Source organism: Saccostrea echinata, unplaced genomic scaffold, assembly GCF_033153115.1.
Source record: "Saccostrea echinata isolate AGI-Se365-2 ecotype Australia unplaced genomic scaffold, CSIRO_AGI_Sech_v1 ptg000053l, whole genome shotgun sequence".
NCBI classification, from domain to species: Eukaryota; Metazoa; Mollusca; class Bivalvia; order Ostreida; family Ostreidae; genus Saccostrea; species Saccostrea echinata.
The window spans coordinates 585,060-606,028 of NW_026889802.1; the positions used below are offsets into that span (position 1 = coordinate 585,060).

The window sequence follows — 20,969 nt, forward strand, 5'->3', positions numbered from 1 at the left end:
ATAATTTCCAACCCTGTGACAATACGGATTTAGCTTGCACTGAGAATTTATCAATCATTATTTTTAATATATGGATTTATTTTTTTAATGTTTTTATTTTTGAAAGAGAGCTAATCATGCCAAAGTTTGTTTAAATTATTCATTTCTAATTTATATAAGAAATGGCAATTGGAGACTATGTCTCCATCTTCTTCTGCATATTTTGCAATTTTAGATTTTTTTAGGAACATTAAAAACATGAAAAATGGAACCTTTTCTCTATAGTAAACCTCCACTTTCCTTGATAAGCATTACCTTTACTTACTATTATCTTAGTAACTGGACATTTGTTCTTATGTGTTATATAAACAGCTACATCTTATCCACTATATAGAATAATACTGCATAATCCGACCCACAATTACTGTACTGTATACATACCATCAATTGCTGTAAATTCTAATAGTGAACTGTACTATATTTTCAAGATGGTACGTAACTGGATTATCACGGGCTTATTTTAAATCCGTGTTAGATACAATTAAGAGAAATACCGTTTTAAAAATGACAGCATTTCCTACATGTTATGTTCTATCTTATTATCATATCATGATTCAATGTTTTTATCTTGCCAAGAAAATGAGTTGTCCTAATCGAGGCTCTCATTTCCCTTACGTTCCTGAAACACAGTCGCATATGCAAGACACTCTTTCGATATCAAATATTCTCATTCTATTGCTTACATCATGATAACTGTCAAGATGAATGTGTACTAGCCAGTTACAACTTTCATCCAGTCCCGGAAATGCAAGTGTTTTTTTCTGCCGCCATTCGGATATCCCGGATGTGACAAGTGACGTAATATAAGATAAAGAAGTTACAGCTTAGTGGTTCAATATTGATTTGAAGTAGCTATTATTTACCCATCTTTTTGTATAAATTTGCTTATCTATGTTCAAAGAATACCCATAACAACTTTTGGCCACAGTTTCATATTTACCTCAGTACGCGTGCTTGGAAAATTCTACTTCCGGTTGGAGAGATCGGCGATTTTCCAATTTTTTCAGAGAGCGAAAAGAGATGATAACGTAACATCAAAAGAAGTAAAACGTAAGATATCTCGTACTGATATTTTAAAAGCTGTACTCTGAATTTATCAATTTTTTCCCGTCGGATATTCAAACTTTTTTCCTTGGGAAAAGATTTTTCAAACCGGTAGGCTTGGTACACATAAATTGATTCAGATTTCAGTGTGTATTGTATACTATGTGTAATGTGATGCTCTAGATTTTATACTTATAAGTATTTAATATTTTTTCTGGGAAATGAAACACGTATACTTAATTTTTAAATTCTTTAAAACATCGAAAACTGACATCTTGATGCTAAAAGGGAGACTGCTATAACACCTAGAATAGCTTCCGAGCTGTAGCGTTATGGTTTTATATTTTAGTCTTTGACCATAATGCTACAGATCCCATAATGCAAATATGGTGCAATTTACGGCTCAAGATTTTCTGCGAATGGCTGGGATGTATTTCCTCAGTTTCCAGCATTGATCAATCAACTAACTTTCAATTCCCTAACTCTAGATATATTCTATTACTAGTTAGAATAATCTAACTGTGTCTCGGGATGAGCCCCCACCACAGTTTGAATATGTACAATATACTTGCAATGTAGCAAATCAGAGCGGATCTGCTCCGAAATGATTTTGAAGTATACAAGAGGAGTTGCACTGAAAATAACTACCAAATTAATCATAACAAACCTTTTTGAGATTGTATATGCCTTTTAACCTAAAAAATAATCCATATAAAGACGAAAATTCAACTCATTTTCTCAACATTTTTTTCTCGCTTCAAATTTACGTGCCATGTTGACATTCGGAACTCTCTGGATTGATCGTAGTAAATGCAGTGAGTTAGAGTTATCGCCCTTGTTTATTTTGCTACATTGCCAATACATGGAACAAATTTTATCATTTAACTGGGTCCATAGGACAATATCATCTTAAGGTCAAGATCTAGTGAATGAAAAGTGCCCACAGATTTCTCAGATTTGAGATACACATTCTTTTAATGATCCTTTACAAATATAGCTTGGTAGAATAAGGTGTATCCGGACATAATTTGGGGGTAAACTCATCGGAAAAACATTATAAACTGCCCATTTTCAATGAAAAATGAAGAAAGTCTGGTATAAATATGGGAGTTTATTCCATCTCAGACAAAGGAAATGTATCAATATTGCCCACAGTCTCTCAGAAAACGGTTTTTCATATCTTCTTGGTCTCTACTTTAAAATGATATTAAACGGAATAAGGGTATCGGTGTTACATTTGGCATGATTTCAAATTTAATTCCATGAAAGTGCTTTATTTTCTACATAATTCTACTGAAGCCGTAAAGTACGGGAAAAATTAAGCTTAAATCAATTATGACGTCATAATGAATCTGGCACCAAGAAGAAAGTCTAAACTCATTTACTAGATCTTGACCTTAACAATAGAACACTCTATCTATTCTGTTACCAACTTGTATATTTTATATACCTCCTAACCCTTTATGGTTATCTGTGCAGATCAGTAAACTTGTTTTTCTAGTCATCTCTACAGACTGTGTGGATTTTATGCCATCCAACAACAAATTCACAAAAAGTGAGTTTATTGGTCTGTAGAGAGGACTAGAAAGAGTTAGGAGGTGGATAAAATATACAGCTTGGTTATAGAATATGCCTAGAATTAGGGAATGAAAGGTCATTGATTGGCCATGCTAGAAAGTGGCGAAATACATCCCCAAAGTGTGCAGAAAATCTTGTGTGGTAAATTGCACTGTATTTGCATTATGAGATCTGTAGCATTAAGGTCAAAGACTAAATATAAAACCATAACGCTACAGTTTTGCAGCTAGAAACCTGCTTGTTAATTATTCTTTAATAGAATTTATAAAATGCAAATTTTAAATGAAGAGCAATTAATTTACTACCTATTTCCATTAAAAACAGGTTTCTTTTTTGTTTTAAACTTTTGTTTGGTCATCGTGAGAAAGTAGTTTGAGCAGCCATGTGCAATTTATGGAGGATTGTGGGAACCAAGTTTACTGTGGAAAAAAGTCAGTTGTGTCAATTTGCACAGTCCAATATTTCTTTGTCCAGATGTTGATTTCAGAGATAACAGTGTGAGCAGCACTTCATGCTACAAGCTGTGTTTACTATTAAGGGAGTAATCATTTGATAAATGTATTGTACAGTTAATAAAATATTAATCTGCTTTTATATACATGTAAGTCATGGGATTCATTGTATAAAATAAAAAAAGCATTCTCTATAGGAAAGGATATTAAATTTAGTAAAAGTCTTTCTTATATTAATGGATTTAGTGTCATAATTGGTGTCACCACTGATGTTCAACAGAGAGAACATCATGTGTCCTGTAAAGATCAAGACATTAAGTTAGAGCAGGGTCACTTTCAGTTGATAGAACTGAACCATAAGATCAGATGAGACTTCAGACATTGATATGAAGAACAGAGGAATATTGATTTTGCACAATAAATGTGTTCTATGGGAAGCATCATTAATATCAGGGAATAGTGATATGACTATCAAAAGAACCCTAATATGATTTGGAATGTTAATTTGGTTGCACTTTGTAAAATAAACTCTTGAAAGTGATGGATTTATAATAATGATAATTATTATAGCCATCAGTTTGTAGTAGTTAGGTATCAGGTCTGGAAAAGGTTCCCCTTTTCTTTGTATGAGGTAAAAATTTCCCTGAATTTTAAAAACCAAAATACAAAGGAATTTATTTTTTTCATTCTCAAGAATTGCAGTAATGGACTTCAATGTTATTTACTTCATGATCCATGCTTTGCTTCAGCTATACATTAAAATGTAATGTTGAAAGCTCTAATGAATTGTACACCAAGGTTTGAACTAGATGTCCTTATACTGTTTGCAATTTCAATGATGTAAGCTATATTAGATATTTACACTGCTTATGCTAAAGTGATAAGGTCAACAATGCCCGAATCCAGTAACATTACAGATTACTACTGCAACAATGAGATATTCATGTAAAACAAGTTACAGTGAGTGCATGTGTAAGGCAAATTTAGTGAATGAGGTAGCAGTGTAGACTCTTTTTCTTTATTTACTGATTCAAAGCAGGAAGCTGTTATAGTCATAATTTAAATGAGTTGTTTACAACAGTTGTCCTTAACGTGTATCTGGTTGCAATGTTTGTAACATTGTAATAAAGACCAATAGAAAAAATATATATATATAAGGAAGTTAGTTCTACTGGATCTGGTAGGTAAACACTGTTTGTTATAGGGGTGGATCCAGATTTGTTATTTTTTTAGGGAAATATTAACAATGACTAAATATTTATGATGCTATAAATACACATCAGAGGTGTACTTGCAAATGAATAAGTTGTATGTATCAAAATTGTATTTCCCATATTTAAATTACATTGTAAACCTTGGTCCAGTGTAACAACACAATCCATATAACACAGTACCAGTAGTACATGTATGTATCAGTTGTTTAGTACCAGACATAACTGGTTCTACCAAGAGGAAGTCTGTAAGGTAGTTTAGAAGAATATATATATATATATATATATATATATATATATATATATATATATATATATATATATATATATATATATATATAGACAGATAACTAGACTCACACATGCCCAAACACACACAGCCCAAAAAAAATTTTCCCCCAGAATTTACTTGTATCTTTAGTGACATTTTGTGGAGTCGTATTTACCAGGATGATATATATTGGTATTTACCAGTGGAAATTCCCTTCATAGCATTCCCTGACCAAGCATGTCTTAGTTTAATATATTTATCATTTCTTAAGAAAAAGATCAGAATAGCTTTTTTTTTGTAAAGTACAAAGTTTGTAAAAATAACATAAAAACACATTGGTATGCCAAATACAACCACAGTATTTATTTTCATTTAACCAATGACTATCTTTTTATTACTGTAATCTAATAATCTAATGATGATGATATGGTGATGTTGACTTTTCTATTTTGGACAGACTGAGGATGTCGGTTGACAGTGGAGAAAGCAAGAAGAATGTTAAGAAAACCCCTAATGACTTTATATTTGGGAAGGTCATTGGAGAGGGGTCCTACTCAACCGTAAGTACATTGGTACAAAGTTTATTGGGGAGTAGTTATTAAAGCAGAGTTCAAGTGTTATGTTAGTCCTAAAGAAATTGTAGGTTGATATGAAAAAACTGCAACTTTCTTCAAAAAAAGAGAGTCAATTTTTTTTAAATTTTGGGAGTTCATGTGTAAAGATTAAATTCATGTGTACATGTATTGATACTGAACATAACTTGTGTTTTCTTATATTGTGTGAAATGTTTAGATAGAATCAATTATTTATTCCCATCAAATTTAGTGTAGTACATGCATTACTTTTATAGTGGAATACCTCTATAATAGTGGTAATTAGGTCTAACTTTTGGGCAGTTGATTAAAATGTATGGCAATCTCTTGCTTGTTTAAATAACAAAAGGTACATCATAATCATGATGATTGTGATTCTAGCTAAACAAGTTCGTAACCAGGGTCTTAAGGGGAAAAAGAACAAAAAAATGGTCCAAATAGATGAGGAAAAATGGTCACCATGATATTACGTGAAATTTAATGACCGCTAACCGCGTTATGCAGGTGACCACTTACCGGCAATAGAGTTACATTCTTTTTTGCCACATTAATTATGATCTTTCAAAGTTTATGTGCTGTCAATAACTTGAGAAACTTGACAGGCAACATTCAAGCTTGAATAGAATGTTCCCTTTGCTTTAGAGGTGTATCAGGAACATTCCTGAAGGTCGTGTCTCGGACTACATGGAACTTGGCCATGAGATGTTGATGTTCTATATTACTGATTATGACCTTATCATCCTTGGCTCATGAATGTGATTTATGTTCACTCAAGGTCATATCTTACTGGTGAAGGTCACAGGGCAATGATTAAATGAAACCGTTTAGAACCCAAGATTGAAATGAATTTTAACTTCACATATACTGTAAACATACTTATAGGGCATTTGGCACCGTTTTCATTAATTCAAAAAACACAGAAATATATGATTTAAATAAAAACGTAGAGAAACTCTGTCATATAATTTATGATTATAGCAAGGAGGTGGATACTGAGTGTGCTAATTTATATGTGTAATTTACAAAGTTTGTCATTCATTTGTGTCAAAACTTTACTCGTGGTCTGAACTTTGACAAGTTAGAGGTCAATGTCATTATCTTAAGGTTCATTGATACTCTGATAAGAGAGATAACTCTTAATGACATAAATTCTATTATTTCTTTATAGATTTGTCAAGTTGAAATGTTTTTTGTTGTTGTTTTTTTTTCTTTAATTTTGCCTTGCAAGCTTTGATATAATTGTTTGTATTTTACTTATAAAATACATTTCTTTTGGAAAATCATAAAAGTTAAAGCAATATGTAATATGAGTGCAGAGGGTTTATGAACCTTAAGAGATTGTGACAAAAATCTTAATATGTTTAGATTTATTTAGAATTGTCAGATTTGTTACTAAAAAAATAAATGTTTTCTTTAAATTTGCAGGTGTATTTGGCAAAAGAAGTTGACAATAATACAGAGTATGCCAGTAAGTTTCTGAAAGACATGAGACTACTTCAGTCTATTTCCAAAAGTACTTACTCAAAAGTGCAAACTAAAGTGGAGGAGAAAACAGGGTTGGCAAAAAAGCAGAAAATACTCATATTTCCCAGGACAGTGGGAAATACTGGTAATTCCCGGGAATTACTGGTATTTCCCGTTAAATACTGGGAAATAAGAAATAGTGACAAATATAGCTACATATTTCATAATTTTGAAATATTTGTCAGAGTATAGACATGTAGTACACCTTATTGGCTAAGATATCTTACTGGTATCACTGTCCCTGATTTAAAAATTTCTGGTTTCTTAATAATTCAAATTTAATAATCTGAACACAGTATACTCATATACCAGCTGTGAGTGTCATTTATTTCATACTTGAGTCAGCTGTAGTCTATAAAGGTCCATGAAATGAACCCAAAGATCCCATTTGGGTTTTTTATCTAACTAAAGAAGGATCAAAGAAAATTGTTAAATGTAGAATATCATGAATAGGGTGTAAATATCAAACCCAAAAGTAAAAAGAAGCCTTTTCAGTTCTACTCAAGGTAATTATCTCTCAAAACAGGAATACAAAACTGTCCAGAGCAATTTGTTAAAACAACATGATTGATTGTAACAACTATAAGGTGTTTATAGAAGGATTAAAACAAATTAATTTTTTCTTGATTTATAATTGATAAACATAATAATTTAATAAAGCTGAAAAGAAACTTGAATTTGAAAACTTAAGTGATGTTCTTAAAATACAGCCAGGGAAACATGTTCTGCTAATGAATGCTTATGGGTAGGGGACCTGGAGTAGTGGTACACTCTGTTTGAGACATATTCAATAACATTTTTCTTTTTTATGTTTATTTTATTTCTGAATTTTGTATAAGATTGAATGAATTATAGAAGTAAGAAACTTTAACTTTGTATTTCCCAGTATTTCCCAATATTTCCCAGTTTAGAGAAAATTTGTAGTATTTACCGGGACAGGAAATACCGGTATTTACCACTGGTAATTCTCACCACTGGTATTTCCCGGCCAACCCTGGGAGAAAAAGTAGGCAAAGAGGGACTTGATAGTACCTTTACCCAACTTCTCATAGTATGGTATATGTACATCAAATCTTCACAACACCTTATTTTCACAAGATAATTATTTGAAATATATTAGACAGAATTTTCATGAATTTCAATAATTGTTGCACCAGTTTATAAATAATATAAATGTATGTAAGAATGAAATTTTCACTAGCAGATGTCTTGTGTAATATGCATAAAAAAGTTCCTATGAATAAAAAGTGATTTACAATACTTTTAAGAAAATATTTTGTGACATTTTGATTGGGGGAGAAAAATTGAGTTCAGGGAGGTTTTTAATGGAAGTAAGATCACTTTTATTCCTGTTTTTGATCAAATACAAAATGTTAGTGCCCCCTTTTCCTCATGATATTGGTTGCATGTGTAAAATTGGTTTTGATCTTGAAAGAGAAAAGGAGGCAATACAAAAATGATCCATATTTTTTTTTATTTCTTTAATTTCTCTGAAGTAAGTTTTTTTTTCTTCTTGAAACAATTTCAACACTTTTTTTCATCTAACATAATAATTTCTACTGATACCAACAGCAAATGCTAAAGATTCTGAAATATTTTCTTCTTTTACCATTTGTGTTTTATCACACCTGTGCAGTTGTTCTTTATTATGTTATGAAACACCTAGAATGATTCTGATTGGCTGCTTTACTCTGCACGTTTCAAAGTAACCTTAAAGGCCGAGGTTTTCAACCGGTCGGTTTTCCTCAGGTAAATTTGGTGTGGGTGGAGCTTAATTGAAATGGCTGAGAAGCCCCGAGGGAACCAAGCTGGCTTGTGTATACCTACCAATATACACAGGATGTTACCTGTATATTACCTGTAAATGTTTTCCTCAGACATTGTTTAACTTCGCGTGTTGGTCAATCGAAATGTTGATAGTCAAATTTCTGAAATAAAACATGCTAATTTTTTTTTTTATGTATACTGATTCCTTTAATTCAATTCTTTTTAGCTCACCTGAGCCGAAGGCTCAAGTGAGCTTTTCTGATCACATTTTGTCCGTCGTCCGTCCGTCCGTCTGTCCGTCTGTCTGTCTGTCTGTCCGTCCGTCTGTAAACTTTTCACATTTTTGACTTCTTCTCAAGAACCACTGGGCCAATTTTGACCAAACTTGGTACAAAGCATCCTTGGGTGAAGGGGAATTTAAATTGTTAAAATAAAGGGCCAAGTCCCCTTACAAGGGGAGATAATCAAGAAAAGACAAAAATAGGGTGGGGTCATTAAAAAATCTTCTTCTCAAGAACCACTGGGCCAAAAAAGCTGAAACTTATGTGGAAGCATCCTGGGATAGTGTAGATTGTAAATTGTTAAAATCATGACCCCTGGGGGTAGGGCGGGGCCGCAACAGGGAATCCAAGTTTTACATTGAAATATGTAAGAAAAATCTTTAAAAATCTTCTTCTCAAGAACCACTAGGCCAGAAAAGCTGAAACTTATGTGGAAGCATCCTGGGGTAGTGGAGATTCTAAATTGTTAAAATCATGACCCCCAGGGGTAGGGCGGGGCCACAATAGGGAATCCAAGTTTAACATTGAAATATGTAAGAAAAATCTTTAAAAATCTTCTTCTCAAGAACCACTGGGCAAGAAAACCTGAAACTTATGTGGAAGCATCCTGGGGTAGTGGAGATTCTAAATTGTTAAAATCATGACCCCCGGGGGTAGGGCGGGGCCACAATAGGGAATCCAAGTTTTACATTGAAATATATAAGAAAAATCTTTAAAAATCTTCTTCTCAAGAACCACTGGGCAAGAAAAGCTGAAACTTATGTGGAAGCATCCTGGGGTAGTGTAGATTCTAAATTGTTAAAATCACGACCCCCGGGGGTAGGGCGGGGCCATAATAGGGAATCCAAGTTTTACATTGAAATATGTAAGAAAAATCTTTAAAAATCTTCTTCTCAAGAACCACTGGGCAAGAAAAGCTGAAACTTATGTGGAAGCATCCTGGGGTAGTGGAGATTGTAAATTGTTAAAATCATGACCCCCGGGGATAGGGCAGGGCCACAATAGGGAATCCAAGTTTAACATTGAAATATGTAAGAAAAATCTTTAAAAATCTTCTTCTCAAGAACAACTGGGCCAGAAAAACTGAAACTTATGTGAAAGCATCCTGGGGTAGTGGAGATGCTAAATTGTAAAAATTATGACCCCTGGGGGTAGGGCGGGGCCACAATAAGTATTACAAGTTTTACATTGAAATATGTAAGAAAAATCTTTAAAAATCTTCTTCTCAAGAACAACTGGGCCAGAAAAACTGAAACTTATGTGGAAGCATCCTGGGATAGTGTAGATTTTAAATTCTTAAAATCATGACCCCTGGGGGTAGGGCGGGGCCACAATAAGTATTACAAGGGGGAAATCTGGTAAAGAACAGCATGGCCAAAGTTACTCAGGTGAGCGATGTGGCCCATGGGCCTCTTGTTTAAAAATATGTTTGAATAAAGGAGACAATTTTAGTTTAATTTTGTGCATTAATAGATTTCAAATCTTGGGTTGCACGCTGGCGACACTGAGAACTTAGAAATCCTGTTTGAAGTCTAAATTTTGTAGAAAATATATAATAAATTAGATAAATCTTTTTAATATAATTCCTATGTTTCGTAAAAATGGTCATGGCATCCGCGTATTGTTTCTCCGACAGGTAGACGAAACAGGAATATAATCACTTTATCCTACTTTTTTCATAGGGATCCATAATTCTAAACATAACTTGTATATATATGCTATGACAGCTTTTATAATACTGCTTATTTCTCTTTAAAACTGGTTATTTTACCGTAACTTTCATCACCATGTCTCGAAGAAATATTACACGTCTTAAAATTTTTAACTTGGACAATATGACTATCTCATAATTATAAAAAAGGAATTATTATTTAATTAAATTACACGATGCTTACAATGCAGTTCAGTATTTTCTGTTTTAAGTAAAATCAATGTACGTGTAAATTTGGATAATCTATACCGCATTATAGATTGTATAGTGAAATGACCCCCCCCCCCCCCTTTCTTAATTACAATTTAAATAGATACATGACTGATTTTCTTTTTCATTTATTTAATTATTTGACAGACTGATTAAATATAAATTATATATGGCTAATTACTTTATCATAAAGTAAAAAAAAATAATGTCAGCTCTGGCTGCTTCTTTATCACGATGTATGCGGTAGGCATCAAAGACTGAATGTTAATTCAATGATCGGTACGATCCCCTACCAAGGTATACAAGATATACACAACAGCAGGTAACAAAATGTCAATCAAATTTCAGTATCCAATCTCAGGCTTAATTTCATCTGATTGACAGGGGTTCACAGACCAGGTAAAATTGAGGGTGGTGCTTATTTCCTCCCCCTTTAAGTGTACAAGTCCATGTTTGTGTAATGGAAACAACAGGTACCATAACCAGTGAGAGTTAGTAAGTGGTTCGCTCTATTCCTTGTTCCTTAATTTTTGTAACTTTAAAAAGACATTTGGCAAGCCTCGTGTCTCTTGAGAATAAAAAAATAAGGAACTAGAGTTTGAAAAAAAACGATTACTAACTGTCACTGGTTATGGGACCTTTATTTCTCCAAACAATGCCACATTTTAATGAAGATACAATTTCTCAAATCATTATAAAAGTTTATCGTGTTTTGATGTAAATTCCACATTTTGGAAGTTGTAAAATTACAGTTTTATTGTTATTTAGTTAAGGTGCTGGAGAAGAGACACATTATGGCAGTTGTTGATTTCTTGTTATTTAGTTAAGGTGCTGGAGAAGAGACACATTATGGCAGTTGTTGATTTCTTGTTATTTAGTTAAGGTGCTGGAGAAGAGACACATTATGGCAGTTGTTAATTTATTCTTATTTAGTTAAGGTGCTGGAGAAGAGACATTATGGCAGTTGTTGATTTATTCTTATTTAGTTAAGGTGCTGGAGAAGAGACACATTATGGCAGTTGTTAATTTATTCTTATTTAGTTAAGGTGCTGGAGAAGAGACACATTATGGCAGTTTTTGATTTCTTGTTATTTAGTTAAGGTGCTGGAGAAGAGACACATTATGGCAGTTGTTAATTTATTCTTATTTAGTTAAGGTGCTGGAGAAGAGACACATTATGGCGGTTGTTAATTTCTTGTTATTTACTTAAGGTGCTGGAGAAGAGACACATTATGGCAGTTGTTGATTTAGTGTTATTTAGTTAAGGTGCTGGAGAAGAGACACATTATGGCAGTTGTTTATTTCTTGTTATTTAGTTAGAGAAGAGACACATTATGACAGTTGTTGATTTCTTGTTATTTAGTTAAGGTGCTGGAGAAGAGACACATTATGGCAGTTGTTGATTTATTGTTATTTACTTAAGGTGCTGGAGAAGAGACACATTATGGCAGTTGTTTATTTATTGTTATTTAGTTAAGGTGCTGGAGAAGAGACACATTATGGCAGTTGTTGATTTACAGTTTTGTTGTTATTTAGTTAAGGTGCTGGAGAAGAGACACATTATGGCAGTTGTTGATTTACAGTTTTGTTGTTATTTAGTTAAGGTGCTGGAGAAGAGACACATTATGGCGGTAACAGTTGTTGATTTATTGTTATTTAGTTAAGGTGCTGGAGAAGAGACACATTATGCGGGAGAGGAAGACGCAGTATGTAATGAGGGAGAAGGAAGTCCTGATGAAGCTGAATCACCCGTTCTTTATCCGACTCTTCTACACCTTCCAGGACTCCGACAGGCTCTGTATCCTTCTGTATAGCAAGAGCTTAATGTGCTCATCTTCAAGTTGTAAATGAAAAACATTGTGTGTTTAGTAGGTTTTTTTTTAACCAAATCTGTCATTTAATTTACTTTATCAGTGTTCATTGTAATACAAGTTAGATTTGTCACCATTGAAGCTGCATATTGATAGTAGACTGTAGTGGATTATAAAGAATTTTAAGTTTATAGAGCTTGATGTTTTGTGATTGCTATCCTATACCTAAAGATTTTGTATTGAGCTATGCCAGGAGGGGAGAATTGTTGGATTATATACACAAATTATCTTCCTTTGATGAACCATGCACCAAGTGGTATACAGCTGAGATTGTCACAGCATTGGAATATCTTCACAGCAAGGGAATCATACACAGGTCAGTGTTCAACTTGGCTCAAGGCACTCCCTACATCTACATAAAAGCTCATCTAGGTCAGTCTTAGACTTTCATGAAGAGTTAGAATACCTATAATAAATGTGATAAAACCAAGGGAATGATCTTGTGTACCATAAAATGAAAATGTTCTTATGATAAAATTCTTCAAGTTTACGTGTATTGCAAGCTGTGCTTTCATTGGATTAAATATCAGTAGCCAGGGAAGAAAGGAGCATTTTTTAACTCGCCTCAAAGAAGTTGGGGGAGCTTATGTGATACCCTCGGCGTCGGCGTCCCAGGTTAAGGTTTTTGGAGCAGTTTTCTTTTCGAGTACTTCTTTGGCCTATATTAGTCAGAGATGCATGGAGGATGCTTCTAGTGTGTTTCATTGTACCAGTCAAGGTTTCAGATGCTGCAATTTCAGCTAAAGAATGACCAGGTTAATGTTTTTGGAGCAGGTTAAAGTTTTTTTAGCAGGTTAAAGTTTTTGGAGCAGGTCTCATTTCCAAGTAACTATAAGCCCTATATTGACCAAACTTGCATGGATGATACATCTAAGGATGCACACTACTGAACTTGTTTCGGATGCTGGATCTGACCTACATTTTCCGGATGAGTAACCAGGTTAAAGTTTTTGGAGCTGATCTCATTTCCAAGTAACTATAAGCCCTATACTGACCAAACTTGCATGGATGATACATCTAAGGATGCACACTACTGAACTTGTTTCGGATGCTGAATCTGACCTACATTTTCAGGATGAGTGACCAGGTTAAAGTTTTTGGAGCAGATGTCATTTCCAAGTAACTATAAACCCTATATTGACCAAACTTGCATGGATGATACATCTAAGGATTCACACTACTGGACTTGCTTCAGATGCTAGATCTGACCTACATTTTCCGGATGAGTAACCAGGTTAAAGTTTTTGGAGCAGATCTCATTTCCAAGTAAGGCCTATCTGAACCAAACTTGCATGGATGATGCATCAAGGGACGAACAATCTTAAACTTGCTTCGAAGCTGGATTTGACTTACATTTTCTGGATGAGTGACTAGTTTTAAGTTTTCAGATAAGTCTATACCCAAGTAACTGCAAGCCCTATCAGACCAAAATTGCATAAATGTTGCATCTAGGGATGCACACTCCAAGGTTATTAGTTTAGTGTGGGACTTTGCCTTACTTAAAGACAACATTCGTTGAGGTGAGCTCTGTAATCTCTGATTACCTATGTTTTAATATCTTTTAAAATATTTCAGAGACTTAAAACCAGAAAACATCCTCCTAAATGATGAAATGCACATACAGATAACGGATTTTGGCAGCGCTAAAATACTGAAAGACGCTAAAGTGGAAGAAGGTGAGAAAAAAAAAAACATGCATTATAAATTTTAGTGCAAAATCCCTTTATGGGAAAATTTTGTCTGTTTATACTGTCACCCTTAATTTTATATCCTTCAGAATGCTGAACTGTCAGATTTCTAGTTTCATTTTGTTTAAGATAAGTATATATTAGGAATCCTCCTTCTGTTACAGCTTCAGCCAGTGGTAGAACCAATTCTTTTGTTGGTACAGCTCAGTATGTGTCTCCTGAGGTCCTTACCAGCAAAAAGGCATACTACAGGTAAGAAAAAACCGCTGTCCTTACCTCATAAAAACTACAATCTAAAAAATATACTGGTACTTGCTCTCTGCATGTGAAATCTTTTGCAATGAATTTCTTAAGAGAACATCCATCTAAGCAAGGTCTTATACAGTATACAAACAATTCACTGATGTTAACAAGGCTACATTGCTTTGATTATAGTGGTCAGAAAGCTCCTTTTTAGGTTGTATCTGTTAGTCCTGAATCATCACTCTGCCCAATAACAGTACACAACTTTCTTTTAACAGTTCTGACCTATGGGCATTAGGTTGTATTGTGTATCAGCTAATGGCAGGACTGCCCCCATTTAGAGGAGGGTAAGTGTAAAATGTCTTTATTTATTTTTTTTGTGAAGTAGATTTAATTCAAATTTGTTAGGATTGGATATGATTATTTCACTCATTGTGGAATGCTTTTAATTTAGACATGAGTACCAGATATTCCAGAAAATCACCAAACTTGAGTACGAGTTTCCAGATGGCTTTAATGTTGTAGCACAGGACTTGGTGGAGAAACTTTTAGTGCTAGATCCTGAACAACGATTAGGTTGTGAGGAAATGGGTGGCTTTGAGAAGTTAAAATCACATCCATTTTATGAAGGCATTGACTTTGAACACATTCATGAACGGAAGCCACCACCTTTATTACCATATCTCCCCGCCACCTCCACAAATTCCGAAAACCTCTGGAGTAGCTATAGGGTATGATGGTACCTTTATCTAATCTATAATAATACTTTTATCTTAACCTTTGATAGTACTTTTAATCTTTGATAGTACTTTTATATTTATCAAAGATGTCTTTAGAATTTACCTTTTCTGTTCACTACTTTTAAAATGATTTACAAGGAAATACTGAATAGAATTTGTTAAGTTTGTTACTGAAAGCAAAATTTATTTTGAAAGTAAAAGCAACTTGGAACAGAGGAGTTGGTTAAAAGAGTTTTGTTCAAAAGATAAAATAGCAACCATTACTAAAACACAATAGATTTACAGTGTTTGGTATTCTCTTCACCAACCTAAAAAATCAACAGCCCCATTCCCCAGTAGGAAATGGTATACTGTATTTGATGTTGTAGAAAATATGGTTCATAATAGATATAAAGCAATCCTTTACTCAATCTAGTGCATTATGTTCAAAATACTATAAAAACAGAATTCCCAAAATACTATAAAAACAGAATTCCCAAAATACTATAAAAACAGAATTCCCAAAATACTATAAAAACAGAATTCCAAAAATACTATAAAAACAGAATTCCCAAAATACTATAAAAACAGAATTCCCAAAATACTATAAAAACAGAATTCCCAAAATACTATAAAAACAGAATTCCCAAAATACTATAAAAACAGAATTCCCAAAATACTATAAAAACAGAATTCCCAAAATACTATAAAAACAGAATTCCCAAAATACTATAAAAACAGAATTCCCAAATACTATAAAAACAGAATTCCCAAATACTATAAAAACAGAATTCCCAAAATACTATAAAAACAGAATTCCCAAAATACTATAAAAACAGAATTCCCAAAATACTATAAAAACAGAATTCCCAAAATACTATAAAAACAGAATTCCCAAAATACTATAAAAACAGAATTCCCAAAATACTATAAAAACAGAATTCCCAAAATACGATAAAAACAGAATTCCCAAAATACTATAAAAACAGAATTCCCAAAATACTATAAAAACAGAATTCCCAAAATACTATAAAAACAGAATTCCCAAAATACTATAAAAACAGAATTCCCAAAATACTATAAAAACAGAATTCCCAAAATACTATAAAAACAGAATTCCCAAAATACTATAAAAACAGAATTCCCAAAATACTATAAAAACAGAATTCCCAAAATACTATAAAAACAGAATTCCCAAAATACTATAAAAACAGAATTCCCAAAATAAATTCTGTATTTTATTATGAACTGCTTTATTTTAAAACAGGCTGGGTTTGATGATGCAAGAGTTGTAGAAATAATCACTCAGACAGTGTAAGTAGAAGAGGTCACATTCCAATTACAGTCAAACCTCATTATCTGGACTTAATTGGACCAAGAAAAAAAAACTTTAAGATATTTGAAGGTTCAAGATACTGAGGTTAAAATACAGTAAGAAAATAATGATTGGGACTTTCAAATCACTTTGATATATCCATGGTATTTGAGATATTGAAGTTCGAGATACTGAGGTTCAATTGTACTGTGTGTTGCAGAAAGTTTACATAATTGGATACAGCTGTTCTATTTTGACATAGGATATAACTAGTCCTCTACTGTAGATTAAACTAGGCAGATGGCTTTGTTGTTTTTTTCCTACAGAATTACTGATGATGAGAGGAAGAAAAGGCTTGAGGAGCAGAAACAGAATAAATATCACAAGTTTGTGGAGGGCAACTTAATCCTGAAGCAAGGACTGATAGATAAACGAAAGGTAATGTCACGGGACTGGGATATTCTAGATCTCCAGAAAAACATTTGCCTTGTCTGTTATTCAGGTGATACAATATGCCATAACATGTGTCTAACTTTTTATGTCCAGAAAATTTTACATGTAAATCATCTCTGTAGATTGTGCTGCATTAGTGGTATACCTGAAATTGATATTGATGTTGAGCATATTGGTTTTACAAAACAGTATGTTTTTGGATTTAGGGATTATTTGCCCGTAAGAGAATGTTGCTGTTAACGGAGGGACCACACTTGTACTATGTGGACACAGCCAATATGGTTCTTAAGGGACAAATTCCATGGTATGTAACTGAACAATATACATATTTTAAATTTATTTGGTCTGCTGCAAAAATATGTATCTTGCATACATGTACATGTTTTATCAAAAATGTTATTTGTGATACATCAGAAGCACTTTTTTTTCCATTTCACTTCTTTTTTTTTTTCTTCCAGTTAAACTTTAAATGTGTATACGGTCACATTTTTCAAAATTTTCTTAAATTATTTTTCAGTGAGTCATACATTTAGGTTCAAAAGCTGTCAAGTCATAAAGGGGAAACAAACAAAAAATAATTCCAGTATACCTAATAGACCTGATATGGAATTTTTAATCAAGTTTTCTGTAGTAGCTTATTTATTATTGGACTGTGGTTCCATTAATGTTGAAAGGATTCTTTGTCATACATGTGTACCGGGTAAATTCATACTTCAGACATTAACACACTGATACATTGAAAAAAGGAGTAAATTGTGAAAGATAAGTAAACATTGTGTAATGATTGCTTTATTCATAATTTTACAGGTCAGCAGAATTAAGGCCAGAGGCAAAGAATTTTAAAACTTTTTTTGTTCATACGGTAAGATATGTTGCATCAAATTCATTATAGACAATGAAATAGCTGATTATTTTTCTATCTATTGAGGCACAGTTATACAGTCTCAGTTTGATTAAAATTCTCATTAACCCGAATGCCAAAGCAAACTAAAATAGGTAACCATGTCTTGGGGTAGGGTTAAGTGTGAATTCCAGCACAAAAAATAGACAGACTAATGTATACATGTATTATTTACATCCACAAAACATAAGTATGTAAGATCCATGTGGCATGATATTAAGAGGCAGAAATATTCATTGGGATCAAAATTCATGGAAAAGATTCTTTTGTGAAATAAAAATGATTTTTTTTACCTTGAACATGAAATACACAATATTAATCTTCATTACTTATTGGCAGAAAACCCCTAAATTAAGTCATCAAAAAACCTTTTCAATATGAATCCTGGAAATGAAAATCCCTCTTCACTTGCCAAAATTTTAAGCTTAAATCTCATTTTATTTATCTTCACATTTAAGAAAAGATTGAATTTGTCAAGTAAAATGAAGTTTCTTCATAAGAGGCAATGAGGAACACTCCTTTTGACATTTATTTTTCTATTTTCAGCCAAACCGTACATACTACCTGGAGGACCGAGAGTCTCGAGCCCAGGACTGGGTTGCTAAAATCAACGAGGTGTGGCAGCAGTATTATGGCAACAAGGTCAAAAAGTGACAGACAGTTATAACAACCAGTCACTTACAAGGGGTGTGGCTTATTAAGTCTGATATGTTGGAGCCACTGACAAAAGGTTGTGGCTTATTTAGTCTGGTATGTTGGAGCCACTTACAAGAGGGTGTTGCCTATCTAGTCTGTTGTATTAGGATGTGCATGTCCCAGTAAGTGACCATCGCCATCCTCTGTACAGCAACCTAACCAGCTGGAGCAATTGGGAACATCCCAACACAAAATAGTACCTCTGTATTGGTCCCCTGCAGACCCAGCCCTCCACAGAAAGGTCAAATATTCTAACTCATTCCATGTGTTTTGAAAGTTCTTTTTTGCTTCGTATGAATTTTAATGGAATCTTTGTATTGGTTGGATTGTGGAATTGTGCAAGAGATATTTTTGGATGCATTAGTACTGTTATTGGAAATGATTTGCAAAGATTACTTCTGTAACTTTAAACTTGACTGATTATGAAATAATATATGGTGTAATAGTGGAGTAAGATGCAAAGATGGGAGGCAGTTAGAAAGTACTTTTTGCCCAAATGTTTTGGTACTTCAATCTATGAAAAGAAATTAATTGATTGTCAGACATGTTTGCTAAAATGCTTGATGTATTTTATTTACAAAATGTATAATTTTTTTTTAATTGGCAGAATTGGTGCCCTTTTTAACTTTCACTTTTATGCAAGAAAGAAAATTACATTATAAGGAGATTTCAGTGCACTTGATTTGACATTGCTATAAAGATTTTGGATATGTTAAAATTAGGAATAATGGTTGGATTAGTAGTATCATAGTTGTTCCTTATATTGATGGTTAATGTGCTTCATTTGGAGTAGAGGATAGGTGTAGTCCTAATGTGTGATTAAGAAGAAATCAAGAGTTTTATTATTAGTCATTGTTGCAGCATTAACATATACTCTGAGAGCATGTGTAATGCATTGATACACCAGACTGTGGTAAAGTGGAGCTTATATTATCTGCACTCAATATACAGTGGATACAAACTAATAACCAGTGGTAGTGGAGCAGCTCTTTTTCAAAGAGATCACAGATGTATTGCTAAGTTTTGTGTTTCATACATGTGTTTATCTGTGACGTGTTCTGCTGCACATGTATATACATTTATTTTATCATTTTTGAGAATTCAGACTGGAAGTAATTTTATTAATATGGCAATGAAGAGTTTTAAGTGATATAGTCTAAAACTCGATATATAACTCTGTAAAGTGTTTGGCATACATTGAATTTTTTTCCCTGGCATGATATGCCGATTTCGGAAGATGTAAAATTTGAAACCATAGATATCATGGGAAAAGGAGTCGATGAAAATGCTGTTTGGTGTCTTGAACATCTAAATCAAAATAATGTTAGAGTTTGAGCAGCTGTACAGAAATCGAAATTGATATCAATAGGATCTAAAAAAGGTTTTAATCAACACAACAGCATGCTTGTTCAAGTTTCAGCTTGTTCAGTGCATCTGTGTCACATGGTCAATCTGACAAGGTGTTTCAATTAAAGATATTCTGCCTACAAAGATATTCGTGAAATCTTTCTTTATCAACATGCACATGATTTGCATACTATCTTCTTTATCAACATGCACATGATTTGCATACTATCTTCTTTATTAACATGCACATGATTTGCATGCTATCTTAATTAAGAAATCAAAAAAGAGCTTATGTGATTCTTCATGCTTGTCTACAAATTAGAATTAGTAGAGCATTAGGATTATTACTTTGTTTGAATACTTTTTATGCGAGTTCATTAAGGAAAGAAAAAAAGAATAATGGTATTGTCATAAATTTTTTTGCTATGGATTAAAAACAGACGTAACTGTTTATTATGAACTGTACATGTGTGCATGAATTGATTAGTTCAGGTGTGGAAGGTTATTTGTAGTGTTCAGTTTACATGTATGTCATGAAAGAGCTTCCTTAACATTGATGATAAGAGATGCATTGTGTTAGGTATATTTGCATTATTTATTAAGTTTGTCCAAGACTTTGAATTTTATCTTCTTGTAAACTGTGATATATCTCAACATACAAATATACTGATCTTACTCCCACTCACAAATAAATTTGTTATCAAACGTTAGCCACTGTGTTGTTTCTTTGTAACCATGGTAACGGAAGTCTCTGATAACACTGTAGCCAAGAACATCTCCAATGAGGATGCATTGTGATCAGTAACACCCCCCCCCCCCTTTTTTTTTAAAATTCAAAAATATCACTTATGGGGACTGACAACTGACTTACAGTGTGTTAATTTAACTGATCTATCTACAGGGCATTGGAGATATGCAAAGTATACGTGGTAACACATAAGAAGCAAACAAAGTAATAAGAGATGCACGAGTGATAAAACATATACATGTAGTAAACAAACATACACAAAGAAAACAAACATTAACCCCCTGGAGAAAACTTGGGGGTTATTGGT

At 33.2% G+C, this 20,969-nt stretch overlaps 1 protein-coding gene across 1 annotated transcript; it reads left to right on the plus strand.

The window, feature by feature from the left end:
* Positions 1-989: 989 nt before the first annotated feature.
* LOC133204371 (3-phosphoinositide-dependent protein kinase 1-like) lies at positions 990-20,624 on the plus strand. The gene is made up of 14 exons (XM_061340088.1): positions 990-1,089; positions 5,053-5,155; positions 6,614-6,656; positions 12,342-12,479; positions 12,724-12,868; positions 14,128-14,228; positions 14,405-14,492; positions 14,762-14,830; positions 14,938-15,214; positions 16,470-16,516; positions 16,844-16,955; positions 17,177-17,274; positions 17,778-17,832; positions 18,418-20,624. The coding sequence occupies exons 2-14, from the start codon at positions 5,060-5,062 to the stop codon at positions 18,523-18,525; spliced, it is 1,377 nt and encodes a 458-aa protein (XP_061196072.1). The 5' UTR covers positions 990-1,089; positions 5,053-5,059; the 3' UTR covers positions 18,526-20,624.
* Positions 20,625-20,969: the final 345 nt, after the last annotated feature.